Genomic DNA, 20,325 nt, shown 5'->3' on the forward strand with positions numbered 1-20,325 from the left:
ACAAGTTGCAATAAAAATAACAAACTAAACTGAAAATAGTTATCGCACATTCGTAACTATATTTGTTATTTTTGTTACAACTTGTAGAAGTTGAATTTAAACTTGCAAGTTTGTGGAGTGATATATTTCATATTAATCTATATTGCCAATTTTTTTATATTTTTTATAACTATTTAGATGACATGCACGAAACGAGAGTATATCTCCTCGAGGAATGATTTCACTTTCCCACTGTACTATATATATTATCTGTAGAGGCCAAATCTAGTTGTCAACAGAAACCAGCAAAAACGTAACCTTGACACGATCATCATGGATGAACCATATGGATCAAGAGGCGCAAATCCTACGACACCGTCACCGACTCTACTAGAGTTGCATGATATATGCAGAGGAATTGATCGACCATTCTCTAGCTGCATAGCTGATAATGTACTACTTGATTAGTGCAGAGGAGTAGTACATAATGTCATTATTACTTAATTACTTTTTCCATGTCAAAATGAAATCAACTTACTTTTAATGGGAAAGTTAGGTTACGCCGACCGGAGCGTACGGGGAAAAAGCGTCAGTCAGCCGCCGGTGCGTAGGTAGTGAGGCCGGGTGCACGCGCCTTTGCAATTTCTCTTTCGCTGTTTGTTGAGGCATACGTGCACCTAGCTAGGTAGGAGCACGCACTATGGAAGAATTGCCCTTTGATAAGTTGATCTGAGGATTACGGCTGTGTTTAGTTCTTTTTAAAGTTGAAAGTTTGAGTTGAAATTGGTACGATGTAATTGAAAAGTTGTGTGTGTATGACATGTTAATGTGATGGAAAAAGTTGCAAGTTTGGATCTAAACACAGCCTACTTTTGGTCTCAATGCATGGAAGAAAAGAGTCCGGCACTGGCAGTGGTGTGAAAAAAACAATGGGCGAGTGGCTGCTTGCGCATGAATCCATGGAAGATTGTACTGTCAGTGGTGTGAACGGCACCGTTCGTGCTGCCCAATCTAGCTCGCCACCGACGACGACGACGACGGACACTCGATCGATGTCTCGGACAGTGAAGCACAGTCGTCCAGACTCCAGAAGAAGCTTGTTGATAGTCGCTGTTAATATCCTCATGGAAACGAATTGCGAGAAAGCGCGTAATGCTTTGCTAAAGATGGACTGACAGCTTCGAGTTCGAAAGCTTGATGTTTATTTTGTCGGTAGGTAGGAGGTGTTTCTGTAGTTTGCTTAAATAGTGTGAACATTTCCACTTAGCATGTCCTGATATCTAGTGTTGTACACTGCACTTGTGCAGTTCTGTTGTTACCATGTTATTCAGGGATCTAATCATCTCGTGGGCTCTATACATGGTACACCGCGTGCACTTGGAACAACAAAACGCCAAAAGGAGTAACGAGGTGACATCCACCGCACGCATGAGCGAACAAGGGGGCGGAAGAAAATTGGGCAGAAAAGCAATTTCATTGTCGCGTTATCTCTGTTAAGTAAACCTCTTTTATGTCCACGTCAAGAAAGTAACCTCTTTTTGTATTGGAAGAACCTGTCCTAGCAAGCTGCAATTTGCAACCCACAAAACGTAACCCAACCCCAAAGTACCAAGACCTAATCATCTTCTGGTTTGGACTAAATACAGGATTTGTTTTCTCCGATGATCCGGTCATCTTCTGTATCTGAGAAGATGTGCGCTTCTCTCTATAGGAAGGGAAATTTTAATTTTATCAGTGGCTCTTGCTGCTTGTCTCCATATGTTTTCTCATGTGGACCTGTGTTGTAGGCTTGTACTAGCATGCAGTGCCACTGCCACTATCCTAATAACAAGTCCAAGGGGGGTGTTACAAATGAACACTATGTGTTAATCTACATTATTACTAGTTAGTGTAAGCCCCATTTTTATTTAGAGAAACACTCTGAACCATCCATCAACACTCAGACTAAAAATTTTAAAAGTTGATCTGGTTTTTACAGACTGGTGGTTGCAAGGCCATATAGGTATGATCAATACAACTTATTTTTTCAATGATGGTTTTGCTGACAGTGATCAACCTTAAGATGGTTTTTTTTGGTCATGTGGGCAACTTTTTCATTAATTTTGATTAATGGGAATATAAATAAGATGATCGAGGGCTCGAGGATGAATGGAGAAGAAATAAGAGTGCAGAAAAAAAAAGGAGGGAGAGAAGTATGAAAGAGGCTAACATTTTTTGTGTGAGCATCCTTGATGTATAATCCATAGCTGTCTAGTTTAAGGGAAGGTAATATTGCTTTTCAAATTGTATAGTTTTGAATGGATTGGTATCCTCTGACGTAAAGTTAAAGAGACGTAATTTTCTAAAAAAAAAGTTAAAGAGACGTGTAGTCATTGATATATGGGTCCCACTGTTCATGAGCCTACGTTTCAGTGACCACGTCGGGGGAGTTCACGTTAGAGGATCCCTTTCCATTTTAAACCACCCCCTCCTTTCTTTTGCTATCCAAGCGTTGCTCTATTATGAATCAGTGTACACCTCAAGCTCTTTCAAATTTTCTCTGAATTTAAAGCATATATAGTTAGGATGTGTTCTTCAGCTTCCCAATTCACTCCCGCTCTCGCTTTTTGCGCGCACACTTTCTAAACTGTTAAACCGGTACATTTTTGCAGAAAATTTTCTACACGAAATTTGCTTTAAAAAATCATATTAATCTTTTTTTAAAAAATAGCTAATACTTAATTAATTATGCGCTAATGAGTCGCTCCGTTTTGCGTGCAATGCACAATGGTTCCCAACTAGGAAGAACGAACACGGCCTTAATGGAGTTATTAGAGGAGCAAATAAAGAAACACAAACAAATATAAGCATTTCTAGATTATTTAGCAAAGTTAAAGTTCAAGAACTATAGTATCTCTAGTTAAATGAGCAGTCAGAAGGTGGTTAGGAGTAAAATGGGAAAAAAATAAATAAGAGGCGTTTGATAGAACAATTAGTATTTTAGAAATACTTATATTATTTACAAAATCCTATCTTCCTATATAGTTGATACCCACTAAGAGACATTTACTCCTATAAAGTAAAGCATACAAGAAGCTACATCATCAATAATTTTAAGCCATCGGATCGCATTAGTATAGAGTTATCAATCATTGGATCAAGAAACTACTCATCCATCTAATGTAATCATTGATTATTCATCCAGTCACCTCCCTTTAACTCATAATCATCCGTGCCATTCTGCACAAAATACTATATTTTTTCCTCCCAAGTCCTCAAAGATAATGCAAACTTATCTCATTTTTTCAAATACAACTCAAATTATTACATAAGATGTGAGTTTTGTTTTTTATAAACAATTGGATAACATACAGTAACCCAAACCTATTTTTAAAACAAGCTTGCGATAAAGCAATGAGGTGTAATCTACCTAATTGTGACGATATCCAGATTGTGCATGAAAATAATTTTCATATGTCACAAGAATACACAATGACGTTTAAAAAAACAAAACATGAACTATATTATAATAACAGAGGCTATATATAAAGCCATATTATCATTTATTTTGTATATATATAGAGTTACATATAATCATTTAAAATATTGATTTTATTTGACGATAAAACTAGCAAATCCCACGGCAAGGCGCGGGGTGCCAACTCCGCAATTTTGACAAATTGACCCTTTCAAAAAACTTATTTCAAGCATAAACCGTACCAAAAACTAATTTTAAGAATAGGCCGTGACCTCAGTGCCAATCCTAATAGCGCTAAGATAAAATGTCTCAGCGCCACTTCCATTGGTGCTAACATCTTATCCGACGTGATATGCACTCAGCAACATAGCGTATGGCGCTGACCTCCGTATACTTTAAATTTTGTGGAAGCTCCAAGACTAATGGAACTGTAGAATAGCCCAGTGGTAGTGTCACAGAGTTGTTAGCCAAGGCGCAAGAGTTCGATTCCTGTCTCCCACTCATTTTAATAATTTTTCTTTTGAATGTTGACGTGCTTTTTACAACTCATTTTATTTTTAAACTTGGAATTATAATTTAAGATCTCAAATTTGTTTATTCCAAATTCAACATAAAATAAATTTTATACACAAGTCACATTAATACAACCAGCATTAAGAAGGATAGGTAAGAAAAAACAAGGATTCCTACCACTTAATTTTAATTTATTGTATCTTCCCGGAGTTACCTCTCCGGGAATTCTTTTTTAATTATTCCTGTATATTACTTTTTTATCCTTTTAATTGATAATCTTATTTTATTGGAAATCGTGTAAAGATTATTTGGATTTAATACAGCTACTTGTGCAAGGATAATACTTTATGTATCCGCGTTGCTGCGTTTATCCGACTGATCCATGCCATGGATCGAGTGATCAAATCAGAATTGATTTACCTGAATTCAGTGAGCCTTCGCGGAGAACTCTATCAGTTTCTATTTGGTTACCGAAGCTAAATGGACCCGAGCTGTTGATGACCGAATAGAAAGGTTATTTTCAATGGCAGGAGAACTCTATCAGTTTCTATTTGGTTACCGAAGCTAAATGGACCCGAGCTGTTGATGGCCGAATAGAAAGGTTTATTTTCAATGGCAAGTCCTAGATGATGTAGGCTTTGCTTATCCTGGCCAACCACAAAGTACGCATCTCATGTGCTAAGAAGGATAGGTAAGAAAAAACAAGGAAAAAAAGGGGAATACCACCAGGCTAGGTTCACTTCTTTGTTCAATGGGGCCCATGCACATTTGAGTACTGACATCAGCGCCAATACACATGGCGCTGAGCTTCTGGTACCTAGTGGTTTCGTGAAACAAAGCGCCAACGGTGGTGGCGCTGAGACGTTCTACCTCAGCGCCAATTTTAATGGCGCTGAGGTCACAACCTATTTCTGAAATTAGTTTTTGGCACGGCTTATTCTTGAAATAAGTTTTTTAAAAGGGTCAATTTGTCAAAATTGCGGGTGCCAACTAGTTAAAGTCATATAGTAAATGCTAATGGGGAACAGAGGGAGTACCGAGTACACATTTTTCTTGGCTTTAATTCTGCGTGGTCATTTTTACGAGGATATACCTTGTCACTTTTAACAACAAAACTTATTGGATATGTGTTTGTTGGAGATGATAGATAGGGCTGGACAGGAAGCTCGTGGCTCGTTAGCTCGCTCGGCTCGGCTCGTTTGATTTTCCTAACGAGCCGAGCTGGCATTTCAGCTCGTTAGAGATAACGAGCCAGCTCGAGCTGACTCACGAGCCGCTCGCGAGCCTTAACGAGCCAGGGCACATGAGCTGTGGCCTGTGGGCCTTAAAGAATGGAGACCCAATAGCCCAACTCAGCAGCCAAAAAAACCCTAGTGACCTTGACCTCGATCCCGATCTGGCGCCTGGCATGCGTGGCCGATTCTAATCCATCCCCTTCTTTCGTTCTCATCCTCCCCGCCACTAGCCACCAGTCCACCACCACCATTCGCCAGCCGCCGCCGGCCGCCACCGCCAAGCGTCGTCGCCAAGCACCGCCGCCAGCCGCCACCAGCCAAGCGCCACCAAGCGCCGCCGACGCCAAGCGCCACCAGCCAGCTGCCAGCCGCCGTCGCCACGCCACCGAAGGAGCGGTGCCACCGCCGCATCCAACCACTCCTCAGCCACCATCCACCGAAGGAACTCGATGCCACCCCCCGCCACTCTGCGCCATCGCCGGCACCAGCATCCACGCCGTTGCACGAGGCCAATCTCGTCGGCAGCTACAGGTGCAGGTTTGGCTCGCGAGCCTAACAAGCCAGCTCGAGCTTTCAAACGAGCCGAGCCAAGCTGGGTTTCTAGCTCGTTAGGATAAAGAGCCGGCCCAGCCGGCTCGTTATCCTAACGAGCTAGACCGAGCCGAGCCGAGTTGGCTCGCCATCCACCCCTAATGCTAGAGATGTAAATCATTTTCATTTAAAAAAATAAAACAATATGTTCAAGAAATTAAACATGCTAGATCACCCAAAAGCTGACAGTGCTAGTTATTTGGGCGGCAAATTCCAACATGCCCAGTCAAACAGACCGGAACTATAAGAATCATGTACGGTCAGGAAGGTTACTAACTCTAGAATTTATGATTTCCACTAAACCCAATTAATTATCCCAAGCAGATTCGTCAAAACAAAAACGCCTGCACATATTGATTTCAATTAATCTCACCCTGTTTAGATGGGACTAAAACTTTTAAATCCCTATCACATCGGATGTTTGGACACTAATTATAAATATTAACTGTAGACTATTAATAAAACTCATCCATAATCTTGGACTAATTCGCGAGATGAATCTATTGAGTCTAATTAATCCATGATTAGTTTATGTGATGCTACATTAAACATTCTCTAATTATAGATTAATTAGGTTTAAAAAATTTGTCTCGCAAATTAGCTTTCATTTATGTAATTAGTTTTGTAAGTAGTCTATATTTAATACTCTAAATTAGTGTCTAAATACAGAGACTAAAGTTAAGTCCCTAGATCCAAACACCACCCTTACCAGTATCCCCGTGAGATAGTAAGGGTCTGTTTGGGGGAGCTTTAAATTCTGAGAAACAATTGTTTGATAGCCAGCTTCTGAGAATCTGGAAAAGCTCTGAAACCCAGCTTCTGGCTTCTTAGTTCATTTTTCAGAATCTGTAACTACAGATTCTCAGAAGCTGTGGACTATTTGGAGCAGCTTCTAGCAGAAGCAGTTTTTGAGAAAAGCTGCAGCTGGGAAAAGCTCTCCCAAACAGCGCATAAGACGGACAGGTGACCCCCCACGAGGATAGGAAGAGCAGTGACCAACGCCCTACTAGTGACATAAGATCGGCCCCACCTGTCAGTTGCATGGCAGGCATGCAATGCAAGAGTCATGGACAGATGATCCTCACCAAGAACATGTATGCTAGCTCGTCCCTTCCTCTCCTCCATCATCAGTAAATTACTGGGTTAATCTCTCCTCTCTTAAGTTCTAGCTACTGCTACAATATGGGTCCCAAGAAGCTTCATCTGGCCTCCATTTCTGCCCTATCAATCTTTCTCTACGTGTTTGCTCACACCAATTCAGCACAAGCCTTCCCCGTCGCTGACGGCACGTACCCTCCTGAAGCTGAAGGCCCAGCAGCAGAAAGTTCAGTCATGGACGAGCAGCTGGAGCTCACCCCTGGGCCGCAGCCGAGGGTCGTCGACGTCGACGACTACAGAGCGAGAGCCGACGCCGGCGACCACACGGAGGTGAACGAGACCACCCCAACTGCTCTGCTCTCTCGAATTGCCCGAGATTTCTGCCGCAATGCTGCCCCGTGTGGCAAGAATTCTCTGAACTTCCCTGACGCGGCTGATGCGCGTTACAGGCGTTTCTTCAGGCCTGGAAGGAGGCCTGCAACTCCTCCGATTACCCATCCGTGCTCCTCGTGCCGGAGGGGAAGACCTACCTCCTGATGCCTGTAAGCTTCAATGGCCCCTGCAGAGCCACCACGATCACTGCAACGGTGAGTGCTCCGATTGCTGTTCAACTACTCATCAGGATGAATCCTCCATTGCTGTTCAGATCATGACGTTTCAGAGTTCAGATAAGGGGGACGCTGGAGGCTCCATCGAATCGATCGGTTTGGCTCGATCTCGATCTGCAGGAATGGATCACGTTCGACAACATCGATCACCTCCGTGTCCTCGGCGGCGGGACGCTCAATGGCAATGGACACCAATGGTGGATCAACTCTTGCAAGACCAACAGATCCATGGTACTTGCCCACTGCACTCGCTTACCTCTCATGAACATTTCCTCGACATGATCCTGGCTCACTCACAAAACTCCATTTTTTCTTTTCTTTCAACCACGGATCAGAGATGCGTCACCGGCCCAACGGTACCCTGTTTGATCAGAAAATCTTTGCATACTTGCATTGCATGAGCAATGTGTTTCAGCTGGCGAACTGCAGGCGCTGTACTTCAGGAGGTGCAACCATCTGGTCGTGGAGGGCCTCCAGATCAGGGACAGCATGCAGATGCACGTCGTGATCGCCTACTCCTGGAGAGTGCTGGTCTCGAGGCTGCTCATCACGGCGCCAGGATGGAGCCCCAACACCGACGGCATCCACGTATCCAATAGCAGGGAAGTGTTGATGAGTGGCTGCATCATCAGCACAGGTACCAATGGCTGTTTATGTAGATTTTCAGAATGTATCACAAATGACTTTATTTATCTGCAAATGTTGTTCATCACTCTGTTGTACTTTTATGTTGTGAGTTGGCGTAGGTGATGACTGCATATCAATTGTGACCGGCTCTATGTTTATACGGGCAACCGGGATATTTTGTGGACCAGGCCATGGCATAAGGTACGTTATCTCTAGTAAGACTCTGAACTTGTATCTTTCTCTCTATACTCGCCTATTTCCATACACAATTGGGATTTGTGGTGTATAATGGTCCACGCTGGGATTCAGGGCTACACGTTTCATACTTGTCGTTTCCAGTAATAATCAATTTATTAAAAACATGCAGTAGACTGTAGATAGGGTTTTCTGATGTTTTATTGGCATTGGTCGCTGTTGCAGCATTGGTAGTCTAGGAGCAAACAAATCATGGGCCCATGTTTCCGACGTGCTGGTGGAGAAAGCTACACTGGTGGGCACTACCAACGGTGTGCGGATCAAAACTTGGCAGGTAATGCACGTCCACCTTGCTGGATTGGCTTGGATGGAAAATTGGAGAAATATTCTGAATTTGAAACAGCATTGTTCTCAGAGTCACCCTCTTGAACCTTCTGCTCCCAGAAAAGAGCGATGGCGTTGATTTCCAAATTCAACAACGCCTTGACAGATGAATTTAATTATAACTACATCCAAGAACAGCTAAATATATAATGTAGTACTACGAAATTATACTAGTTATAAGCAGTACTTGTAGTTGTAATATTGTAGTATCTTGCTAATGCATTTCGTACATATAACAGGTAATCTAATATAGATAAATCCACTCTCCTTATATAGTGCTATATACTCCTATATTTCTATAGGTCATATAGAAAAGGTAGTTCCAAAAGCGAAATGTGGTATTGTTGGAAAATAAGAAATGTTGTGCCTAACTGCTGAAATGTTTGTTCCTGCAATTTATGCTTCCCCTCTTATCATCCTTTTGACAGGGAGGAGATGGCCATGCAGAAAGGATTACCTTTCAAGATATAACAATGCACAACGTCACTAACCCGGTGATTATCGATCAGAATTACTGTGACTCCATGACACCATGTCATGAACAGGTACTATCCTACAATAACTCCGTCTCTTCTTCTAGAGACCGATCAGCCAAGCCCCAGTTAACAGTGTTTGGTAAAACATTTTGCAGGGATCAGCTGTCGCCATAAATAACATACGCTACAGGAACATACGTGGAACTAGTTCTTCAAAAGTCGCCATCAACTTCGTCTGCAGCAACTCTGTCCATTGTGATGGCATAGTGATGCAGGATGTTTCTTTGGTTGGAGAAGGATCCTACGTTTCTTGTTCGTACATGAATGCTAGAGTGGTAGAGTTGGGGTATAACTTCCCGTATTGCAGAGCGGAAATGTAGCGTATCTGTAGTACTGCAGAGCGGAAATATTATTCATTCTTTCGATAAATAGTACTCTCTCCATTCTAAAATATAACAATTTTTAGTTCTTAGAATTTATCTTAAAATATAACAACTTCTTCACTAATATTCTCTTCCCAACCAATCATAATCCTCCACCATTCACTTTCCCCACCTATATCCACTACTAATCTAATCACAACCCTCCATCACTCACTTCCATCTACCTTTTTAATGTGTTCAACTCTAAAACTATTTACTATATTATAGGATGGAGGGAGTACTAGTGTACAACCGAGAATGTGTACGCACTGTGACTAGACCTGTAAACAGCTAGTGCTTGTGGTTTTGCACAAATGAGATGAAACTGACACTACTAGGTGATAGTTGCCCTTGCACATATGCATTTCTTGCTTATAAAGGGCTGCTCCTAGTATTAAGATTTCAGTTTTCTAGTAGATACAAGTACCGATAGGTGCTAGTTGAACACATGCATTTCTTGCTTATAAAGTACGCCTACATCTTCCAACACTAGGGCTTACGGTGCGCGACCACTTGCTAAGTTATGATATGATCCCCCTTATCCCAACGCAATCCGCTCTTGGTTTGTCGTACGTGGCACCCGTCGTCGCGTCCCAAAACGACTCTCGATCGAGCGTCGTAGCACTAGCAGCACTTCAAATTCGGTTGGTCTGGAGTAGTGTGTCGCTGTGCGTGCGTATACGTGCTGCGCCTGTGTGTCGCAGGACGTACAATTAGCCGGGACCCCAGCTCGCCGCTGTCATATCCTCGGCCTCCCACTGCCGATTCAAAACCAAACCTGCGCTTCCTGCCCGCAGTGCAGTGCAGCCTGCGTCGTGCTGCTGCTGCTGCTTCGGCTGCTCCACATGCCTCCAACTCCAAGAGGCCAACCGACCCCGTTACACCGCTCGCTCGGGTGCGCCCCCACATGTCACAGACCGCGCGGACGCACGCACGCAGCGACCGTTTTGAACTTGGCCTTGGGGTTGCCGTGGCCCTAGCCCGCGCACCGAGATGGCACGGACCTGTGTCGAAGCGGTATACTCCCTCCGTAATAATTTTCGTATCCAACTTTGACTGTCCGTCTTATATGAAATTTTTTTATAATTTGTATTTTCATTGTTGTTAGATGATCAAACATGATTAATATTTTATGCGTGACTTGTCTTTTTAATTTTTTTTCATAATTTTTTGAAATAAGACGGACGGTCAAACGTTAGGCACAGAAACTAGGGTTTGTTTTTTTTTTTTACGGAGCGAGTAGTGGGCACAGCGACCCGCTGACGCGCGCGGGCCCCGTGTGGCAGACGCGGTGAATGAACGGGCGGCGGAGCCCGAGGCAGTATACGAGACACGGGACGAGGCGGGCGTGGAACGAGGCCAAGCAAAACGGCCGCGTCAACTACGGCCCGGACTCGAACCAGCGGCTCGGATTTAAAATCGGCGCAGGGGGTCCCACGCCCGAGATAACGGCAGCCAGCCAGCCACCCACCCACCTCTGCTCTGCTTCTGCGTACCAGGCGCGCGGGTCGCGGCTGCCGCGCGCCCGCGCCTAACGACTCACGCGGCTCCAAGCGTCGCCGCCGGGAAGTTACTCTGCTGCGAGCGGCCTCGCTTGCTGCCCCCCTGCGTGCGGTGCGTGGCCGCGTGACACGCGGGCAGTTAGTGCTATGCCCGGGCGTCGCGCCGCGATGGCGCGGTCGCGTCGCGCACGGCCGGTAGCTCCTCTCCTAGTAGTAGACCACAATGCCTGACTCGAGCTAGCTCTGTAGTACCGGCCTTGGTGTCGGAGGTTGGTCGCGCCGGCGCGTATTCCTGTTCCATTGCGCGCAGCTATGGCTCCAAGGTGTGGGTTTGAGTTCCAAGGTGTTGGCTGCTTATCAGCGTATGTGGTTGTTGGGGACTTACTCTGTCCCATAAAAAACCAACTTAAACAAATCTAGATATATCTCTATCTAAATTCATTGTAGTAGAATATGTCACATCAATACTAGGTTCGTTTTTTCGGGACGGAGAGAGTAGGTGTTTAGATTCAAAAAAATTTCGTCAAACTTCCAACTTTTCCGTCACATCAAATGTTTAGACACATGCATGAAGCATTAAATGTGGACGAAAAAAACCAATTGCACAGTTTGCATGTAAATTGTGAGACGAATCTTTTGAGCTTAATTATACCATGATTTAACAATGTGATGCTATAGTAAATATTTGCTAATGACGGATTAATTAGGCTTAATAAATTCGTCTCGCAGTTTACATGCGGAATCTATAATTTATTTTATTATTAGTCTACATTTAATACTTTAAATGTGTGTACGTATGCTTTAAAAATTTTTTTGGCATACTATAAACTAAACACAGCCGGTTGCATGACATGAGTCCGGCGAATTAATGTCGGCCTTCGTTGTCGTTGCTCTGAACTTCGTTCCTAGTACCAGTAAATGGCACCGTACTATTTGGGCAGATGAATTGTTATGCCAACGTACAATGACTTCATTGCTATGACTGTCGAGTGCCAAACAAACATTGGTAGTACTAAGTTGCATGAAAAAGGTGATCTTAGGGAGCGTTCGGCAGGAGGAGTTTGTGAGTTAGTTTGTTTCATTTTCCGCGCGCACGCTTCCCGAACTATTAAACGGTGTGTTTTTTGCAAAAAATTTTCTATATGAAAGTTGCTTTAAAAAATCATATTAATCTATTTTTGAAGTTTCAAATAGTTTATACTCAATTAATTATGTACTAATAGCTCACCTCGTTTTGCGTATCTTCCCAATCTTCTCTTTTCCCCTCCTCTCAAACTCACCCTTAGTCCTTAAACACATGTAAGTTAATTACAGTATTCTTGTGTTTACTAGCATCTGTATCAGATCACATGCATATCCAGATGCACTGCACGGCTATAGCATCTGTAATGTGCGACATCACGCCAAAAGAGCAGTAGTAATAGTTGTCGAAAAGCAAACTTAGCAAAGTGCTGTTTTTGAATCAAATGATTGCATTTGGCGCTACTACAGAAAAAAAATCGCGCTTTGAACAGTACGGCAGATTACAGATTTACAGGTGCTGAATGAGCGCAGAGCACAGTAACTAATGGAGGCAAGAACGCATGGTCATGACATTTTTTAGGTGCCTGACTTCACCTTTATTTGCACACTATTTCTTGTGAACTGCGACACAGCCTGCTCTTTTTTTTAGTGTGTCTGTGCGGACTGTGCATATGTTGCAGATAAATACTACTCCTACAGTACTGTACACAGTCATCGACTGGAGTAGGAGTGCTCCGTGCTCGTGTATTGGACAGGCTCGTTTCAAATTGCAAGATGTTAGTACACGTACGGCTGGCTGCTTTCTATTGGCCACTTGGCAGTTTCCCATCCCTATAGTAGGAGTAGCCCGGAAACGCCGAAACTAGCAGCAGTTTTTGCACACGTCCATCAGTCGATCGATCATCCATCACCGGGGTAGTGATTGCGCAATCGTTGGTGGCATCGGCGGCCGTCAGTCCGGAGTCCGGACGGGGGAGGGGGGGCAGTCCGGTCATTTCGGCGCAAAGATCCTTTCAAACCGTGGCCTTTCCACGGAAAACGAGAAACACCGCCTCCCTTTCTTTCTTTCCCTTGTCGCGGCCCGAGCCTTTTTGCCCGCATCGCCATCCACCCACCCTCTCCGACCAACACCTTCCTCACATCAAAAGCACCCGACCGTTGCCACCTAAGCCCGAGGAGAAAAGAGTGCGAGCGCCCACCTCGCCACGCCCACCTCCGCGGCCGCACGGTTTCTCTTCTCTCCTCCGGCGTCGCCGATGTCCGCGCGGCGGGCGGCGGCCAAGTGCCAGCACGAGCCGGCCACGCCGCCGGCGCCGCGGATCCTCAACATGCCGAGGAGGCCGGCGGGTGGCGGGAGGCCGAGCCGGAGCGCCGGGCGCGCGCAGCAGCAGCAGCGGATGGCGGCGCCGGGGGCGGTCAACCTCGGCGCGCTGTTCGAGATGGAGCGGCGGGTGCGTGGGCTGGAGTCCGCGCCGGCGTCGCCGCCGCCCTACTCACGGGCCGCGCGGTCGCAGGAGGACGCCGGGGAGCAGGAGGAGAAGTGGCGGTTCCAGGCCGAGATCCTCCGCGCCGAGTGCAACTTCCTCCGGATGGAGCGCGAGGTCGCGCTGCGCAAGCTCGACCGCCACCGGGGACAGATGGAGGCCGCGCTCAAATCCGCCGTCGAAACGCTCGTCTCGGTATGACACGGACTGCTCCTCCTCCTCGTCCTCTTAAACCTATTGAGATCGCTCCTCTTCGTCTCGGTGTTTCTCGTTCGTGGCAAACTGTTTGCAGCTTGGTAATACTCGATCGTCCGGATGAAACAGGGGAGGAAGAAGATCGATGGGAGGGGCGACGTCGGCGTGGCGGCGGCGTTGGACGAGGGGATCGAGGACCTGGAGGAGATGATGGAGGATCTACGCGCGGAGAAGGAGAGCGGCAGGAGGGCAGTGAGCAGCAGGCGGGAGCTGCAGAGGAGCAACGGCAGGAACTTCGACCGCCAGGCGTCGTCGCTCCGCCGGCGCCTCGAGAAGATGCCACCGGCCGACGCCGAGCCCTGCGTCAAGGACATCCGCGAGATCGCGCTGCCCGTCGCACCGCAGTCGCCGCCGCCACCCGCCGAGCACAGCGACGTCGACGACGACCATTCCAACAGCCCCAACCTCTCTGACGTAAGCCCGATGCTCCCGATGAACACCTACACCGCGCGCGGCGATGCTGCTTCAAATGGCGTTTCTGTGTTGATCAATCAATAGACGTGTAACGTTGCGCCATGTACACGTTTTTCCAGGTGGAGATGCTGAGGATGAAGATGGAGGGCATGTCGAAGGGGATGCGGGAGAGGATGGCGGAGTACAGCCGCCGGCTGGAAGCCGTCGCCGGCGGCGACAACAACAACGCCGCCGACGATTGCCAGTCCAGGAAATGCGGCAGCCGTCACAGCCGAAAGCCGAGCGCGAGCAGCCAGAGGAGCTGGAGCGGCGGCAGCACCAATGCCGGCGCGTCCCGCGACACCGCCGCCTCGCACGGTCGCAGCCGCCACACAGTGGCGCCGGAGAAGCATCATCACCATCACCAGCAGCACAAGGTAAACATGAAAAAAAATAAATTCAAATTCGCTTGCTTACTGTTCCATAACAGTGTTACGTTTAGTACGCTTACTTCTCAAGCTTTCTTAATTGTACAGCAATGCAAAAAAACTGTTGTTAATTTTGTCCTTGCTTTAGTACCAAGTGATGCCGATGCACGCATGGTTTAGCATTGGGCTCACCCGAATGTCGTTGACTTGAGGTGAGCACAACTGGTCAGCGGCTCAATCTTAACAACATTATTAATCCACGATTAGGTCGGTTTTGTCTCATACGGGAGAGATACTACTCCTAGGCAAGTTTTGAAATCGCCTAACAACGCAGTTGTGCTGTGGTGTGGGGATCACTTGCAGTTGCAGATGAGTAAATTGATCTGATCAACCAGGGGGTCCACAGATCTTTAGATTGGCTCGGTGCACTCGACACCTACGTTAATTCGGCTATGTTATTATACCTGCCTTTTTGGATTGATACCACTATGCTAGCGCTGTTAAACACTGTTGCTTTGGTGTGTGGATGGGACCAGCTCGTAAGAAGCATGGCCTTTGAGCCTTTCTAGTTTTTGCCTTCACCTCACTACTAGTCCTAGCTGTTTCAAAAAATGGCTTTACCATATGTTCCCCTGATTTGAAACCCCGTCAATGATTGCGAGTGGGCCCGGGGTGTCAGTGCCGGCGGCCGGCTGCGTCCATTGGCCGTGCTGGCAGGTGGTCCTGCCTGCGGGAGGACTAGCTCCTGGGGTGAGAGTTTATAGTTCTTTTTGTATTGCTCGTGCGACTTGTGAGACGTGGGCCAATGAGAAGCTTTTAAATCCTTTGTTTTCAAACGGTCTGGGCCTGCAAATTGCGTATTTAAAGATCGTTGCTGTACTACTTATCTGCATTTTTATTCAAGAAGTGGATACCAGTCACTTGGGGCTGAAGCATGCATGACAAATTCCATGCTTGATTGTTCTGAATGACGCGAACGATACGGCCATGTTTGAATGCATGCAAGGCATCTTCTATTGGAAGTGCAAGTTTGAAAAGTGGTAAGGAGCTGAACTTAAATTGAAGGCAGCAAAGCACATGCTGGTGCAGGAATAGAAGTTAGTAAGCACTTTAGGCAAAGGGATACTCGTATGAAAAAAGCCTAGCCACAAGCAGGCACATGTGATGCATCTGGGCCAAAGTACGACCATTGAATAAGGAGACGATGCCCCCACAACAAGAAAGCTAAGCCTTTTCCTGGCTAACGTGAAAAGTCTGGGCCAGGCCCAGGGACCAGGGCATGTGCTCATGGCGAGTAGCTTTCGCAATGCGTTATATGGCATCAGCAGCGTTTGCCTTCTGAATGTTTACAGCTGAAGTAGCCTTTGCCTTTGTAGAGTGGAAGTTGGTTGAGGTAGCTGTGAGCCTGTGAATAGTTATACCGTATAGTACATTGGTATGAAATCCTTGTTGTTGAGGAATGAAGAGGAACTACTGCATTCACATATTGAGCCGTTTGTAATTATGAGAAAGCTATGATACTCAGTATCTAGGCTTCAGTGTGGACAAGGAACAATGCCGTCGAATTGGGTCGACCCATACTGGGCAAATGTTAATGGCGTTCTCTCACCAATCCATTCTGCCTTGCATAAATGCTTGGTGTTTCTTGCATAGATTTTGTACTCTGGATAGTTTGTCCTGTTAGGCTAAAATGATGTCATATATGCTGAATTCTATTCAATGCAGCTCAACTTTTTTTTTTATGTTTTGTAACTGCTCTTTGTTTCCCTACAGATTATGTCTGAAGAGTGCAAAATGGTGGGTTCAGGAAGCTGCTGTGACTGCAGGGAAATTGTGGGGAAGATAATGGAGCAAGTAAGAACAGAATCAGAGCAATGGACTGAGATGCAAGACATGTTGGAGCAGGTCAGGTTAGAGATGCAAGAGCTGCAGTCTTCCAGAGATACATGGCAGCGTCGTGCTATTGCCTCTGACATCAGTCTACGCTCCCTAAATTCTCAAGTAAGTATAGCTTAAAAATGATATTGTTGCACTTATCGCATTTTAAGTGCATATTCTTGTATGTGATGGCTTCAGTGCACCAGACTGCTGCACTGAAATTATTTCACTTGCATGAACACAAATTTTGGTATGTTCAGACTGCAACCTTGTTCAGAGATTGTCAAGGCTGTTGTGCTGGCAGCCCTTTCATACTGCCTTTTTTTTTGAAAGATCACTTCAGTAGAATTGTGGGAGTATTTATCATGCCTCTATCTCTGGAACTAGGGTTAAGAAATGTTGGTTTAAACAGAGTATCCTTTCAAGTGAAGTATTTCTCTGTACTAGAAAATTTACTATTGACAATGGTCTCTTACCCTAGATTCAGAAGTAAATCAGTGCAGATATAGAATTCAATGCTGAACTTGTCTTTAAGCTCTAAACTGTACGTGCACTGCTTTGAGAATTTATGAGAAGCTGGCCCTACTCTGGTTCTTTTACTGTCTAGTTTGAACTGATGAATAAATGTTAACCTGGATTCAAGATCTAATTTACTCACTAGTTCCAGATCGAGTTAAACAAACCAGCATTTCTCAAGATGCATCACTAAGCATTGCACATATTCAGGATTCAGCTTTTCAGTCACCATATCCATTTTAGTCCTACTTCTCTGCCCAGTGAGAAGAGTCCAGCCTCTAAACTGTAAGCTTAACATTTGATAGGTGCTGGAGTGGAAACATCGCGCGCAGGTTTCCGAACAGCACGTGGAAGATCTGCAGAAGAAGATCTCGGAGCTGGAGAGCAAGCTGCACACATTCAAGGCCCATTTCCCCAGCCCAGGTCAGCCTAACCAAGAGTGGTCCGAAGCATGCAAGATGGAGAAGCCGATCAGAAGCAACAAGGCTCAGCACCCGCCCCGGCCGTCGCACGAGCCCGGCGGCGGCAGGGAGAAAGAGAAGCACGTCCTCATCTGCCGCGTGAAGCACTCGCCCAGCGTGGCCGCGAAGCGCCAGCCGTTCCAGGAGATCCGCAACATCAGCTTGCCACGGCACGCACCGATGAAGCGCTGAGAGGAGGAGGAGAGAGAGCTCGTTCGCTGGCCGCAGCCAAGGTTCCAGGCAGGAGTCTGAAGAGAGAATTCTGTCAGCTAATCTCGCATCTTCCAAGCTGCTTCGATCAATCAATATCTATATATCTACTAAATAAATAAATTATAACCCACTGATGTGTAATGACGGCTGACTTCTCGTCAGATCTGTAGTGAGTAGCAAGTAGAAGTAGCTGAGGTTTGAGACGGAGTTAAGATCCAGGTACAGTGTTGAGGAATAGGTATGATACGTATGTAGGCGGATGCTTCTTTTTTGCTGATATATGCAGTTTTGTTCCTGCTTCTTCCAATATCTGATCTGATGATGCTGCGTTAACTGCTCTCTTACATGACAAATCAACCACAACAAAATTGCAATACTCGAATTCTGAATCATGTTTAACACCAAACAAGCGTCAGTTTTATTGCCACTACAGAAACTTACAGTATATATGTTCATATATAGGAGTATATGCAACTACTGGAAAGATATACTGTGTCTAGCTAGTGATTGATCATGGAGATCCAGGCGCAATATGTGCACACGATCTTCTGAGAGATGTAGACGTATACGGCGAAGGAGAAGCTCATGAGCGTGACGTCCTTCCAGTCCCCCTTCTGCTTGGGGCTCAGGCTCTCCCGCACCGCCCTCCCGGCCTTCGCCGCGTCGCCGAACACCCTCTCGGCCATGGCGGCGGCCCACCACGCGCTCTTCTTCCCTCCTCCTCCTCCTCCTCCTCCGCCGCCGCCGCCGCCGCCGCCACCGGCCGGCGATCCCGGCGGCTCGCTCGGCGAACTGCTTTGGCAGAGGAAGGACGATGATCTCGGCGGCCTAGACACGGCGTCGGCTCGTCGTCCTCGCGGGTGGCGGTTACCACGCATGGAAGGTACAGCAGCGGCGCCGATGGCGAGGAGGCGCAGGGGAGAAGCAGCCATGCATGGATGATCGGATCTCCAGAGGTGGGTGAGGCGTGTGGGGAAGCTGTGGATATTTTTTTTCCAACAAGATGGAGAATTGGAGGGGATAAGTAGCTCCTGACTATGAGAGGAGAAGGGCAAGACACTGAGACAGTGAGATGTATAATATAAGACGTACACAAATTCTCAGATTTAATTTTAAAAATACTTGACCACCAATTATTATAATATAAGTTAAACTTTATCTGCTAAAATTAATATTATTGGATTGATATTTAAATTTACTTTAAGATGGTTATAATTTTGTTGTAATAAACTTTATAGTACATGAGAAATTATAAGTCAAAGATTAGTTTTGAAGATTGTGCTAAATTTGACTATGCCTTATATTATAGGAGGGAGGGTGTATGTCACTAAGTAGCTCTTAGCTAGAAGAAAATTACCTAGAACGAGAAAAAGGACAATATGCCACTCTATACATATGGTTTCAACAAAATGCTACTCATTAGGATGTATAGGATAAAATATCACTCTATATGTTGCCAACAGGATAGATTGCCACTTTTGAGAGTTTTGCTATTTTATTTTCTTTTCTCCTCATTTTCTTTCATGAAGTGACCAAAATACCCCTTGGGCTCACAATATAGAAAACATATCAGATCGAGCCGCTTCTCACATCGCCGCCTCGCGGTCGCCATCCTCCAGTGCTGCCCTCACTGCGCGCGGCTAGTTCTGCTCCTCTTCCCAACACCGCTCGCCGCTCCTCCAGCTCAGCTCCCCTCGCGCGCGAGTCTCCCTCCCCCACTCTAGTACAACAAAATATGCATATGGATCTGATATATTTTAGGGGATGCACTTTTGTACAGAGAAAGTACAGAATATGCATGTGTGTACAGAATATGCATGTTTGTACAGAGAAAATAAAATAGCTAAAACTCTCAAAAGTGGCAATCTATCCTGAAAGCAACATATAAAGTGGCATTTTATCCTATACATCCTAATGAGTGGCGTTTTTGTTGAAACCACATGTATAGGGTGGCATATTATCCTTTTTCTTAGAATGAGTTCCCACCATTGCAGACCCACAGTCACTGTTTTGGGTGGTTGTTAGGGCGTTCACAACGCGCCATGTTGGCGTTCGGCTCAATCATTCCCCAAGGAATATTCGCTACCACATTCGCAACTCAATGGGGAAGGGACCCTTTGAATCGCAAGAATGAGAAAACGTAGGAATAGGAAAAATATAGGATTTTGATAGGAATGTAAATATAAAATAGAGGATTGCAAAACACAGGAAAAACATAAGAATAGTTGTTTGATTGGAACGTAGGAATTAGAGGAGAGATAAATAATCAAAAGAAAGTTTCCATGAGGTTATACCTCATGTTAGAAATCCTCCAAAACTTACATGGCATTAGGCATTCCATAGGAATTTCATAGGATTCCATAGAATTCCTGTGAATTTTCTTTGTATCAAAGGGGGCCTAAGTGGGGGAGACCACAACAGTAGAGCTTGAGGGAGGTGAGCTCGAGGAAGGAGAAGAGGCAGGAGTTGAGCTTGTGGTGCATAAACTCGTACCGAAGGGTTAGCTGCAGGTACTGCAGGCCGCCGTGGAAGGCGGTATCGGACCAAGAACGGTCATGCGTGGCGAGGCGAAAGGAGCGGATGACCG

At 45.7% G+C, this 20,325-nt stretch overlaps 3 protein-coding genes across 3 annotated transcripts; 2 read left to right on the forward strand and 1 right to left on the reverse strand.

Moving 5' to 3' along the window:
* The first annotated feature begins 6,957 nt into the window (after positions 1-6,957).
* LOC127768547 (polygalacturonase-like) lies at positions 6,958-9,609 on the forward strand. The gene is given in 8 exon segments (XM_052294151.1): positions 6,958-7,203; positions 7,323-7,712; positions 7,817-7,837; positions 7,911-8,118; positions 8,228-8,309; positions 8,529-8,637; positions 9,116-9,232; positions 9,319-9,609. Coding segments are annotated over 8 exon segments (1,398 nt in total). The 3' UTR covers positions 9,544-9,609.
* Positions 9,610-13,203: 3,594 nt separating this feature from the next.
* Positions 13,204-18,029, forward strand: LOC127768776 (uncharacterized). Its single transcript, XM_052294423.1, has 5 exons — positions 13,204-13,789; positions 13,919-14,263; positions 14,383-14,679; positions 16,444-16,671; positions 17,370-18,029. The coding sequence occupies exons 1-5, from the start codon at positions 13,367-13,369 to the stop codon at positions 17,715-17,717; spliced, it is 1,641 nt and encodes a 546-aa protein (XP_052150383.1). The 5' UTR covers positions 13,204-13,366; the 3' UTR covers positions 17,718-18,029.
* Positions 18,030-18,112: 83 nt separating this feature from the next.
* LOC127768777 (hapless 2-like) lies at positions 18,113-18,782 on the reverse strand. Its single transcript, XM_052294424.1, has one exon. The coding sequence runs from the start codon at positions 18,668-18,670 to the stop codon at positions 18,239-18,241; it is 432 nt and encodes a 143-aa protein (XP_052150384.1). The 5' UTR covers positions 18,671-18,782; the 3' UTR covers positions 18,113-18,238.
* Positions 18,783-20,325: the final 1,543 nt, after the last annotated feature.

Source organism: Oryza glaberrima, chromosome 3 (genome assembly GCF_000147395.1).
Source record: "Oryza glaberrima chromosome 3, OglaRS2, whole genome shotgun sequence".
NCBI lineage: Eukaryota > Viridiplantae > Streptophyta > Magnoliopsida > Poales > Poaceae > Oryza > Oryza glaberrima.

What these genes read in the sequence shown, in the direction of transcription:
- LOC127768777 (XM_052294424.1), bottom strand. Translation starts at nt 18,670, where the DNA reads ATGGCTGCTTCTCCCCTGCGCCTCCTCGCCATCGGCGCCGCTGCTGTA.
- LOC127768776 (XM_052294423.1), top strand. Translation starts at nt 13,367, where the DNA reads ATGTCCGCGCGGCGGGCGGCGGCCAAGTGCCAGCACGAGCCGGCCACG. An exon ending in ACAGCCCCAACCTCTCTGAC is followed by an intron (nt 14,264 to 14,382) that starts GTAAGCCCGATG and finishes ACGTTTTTCCAG; the next exon opens with GTGGAGATGCTGAGGATGAA. An exon ending in ACCATCACCAGCAGCACAAG is followed by an intron (nt 14,680 to 16,443) that starts GTAAACATGAAA and finishes GTTTCCCTACAG; the next exon opens with ATTATGTCTGAAGAGTGCAA.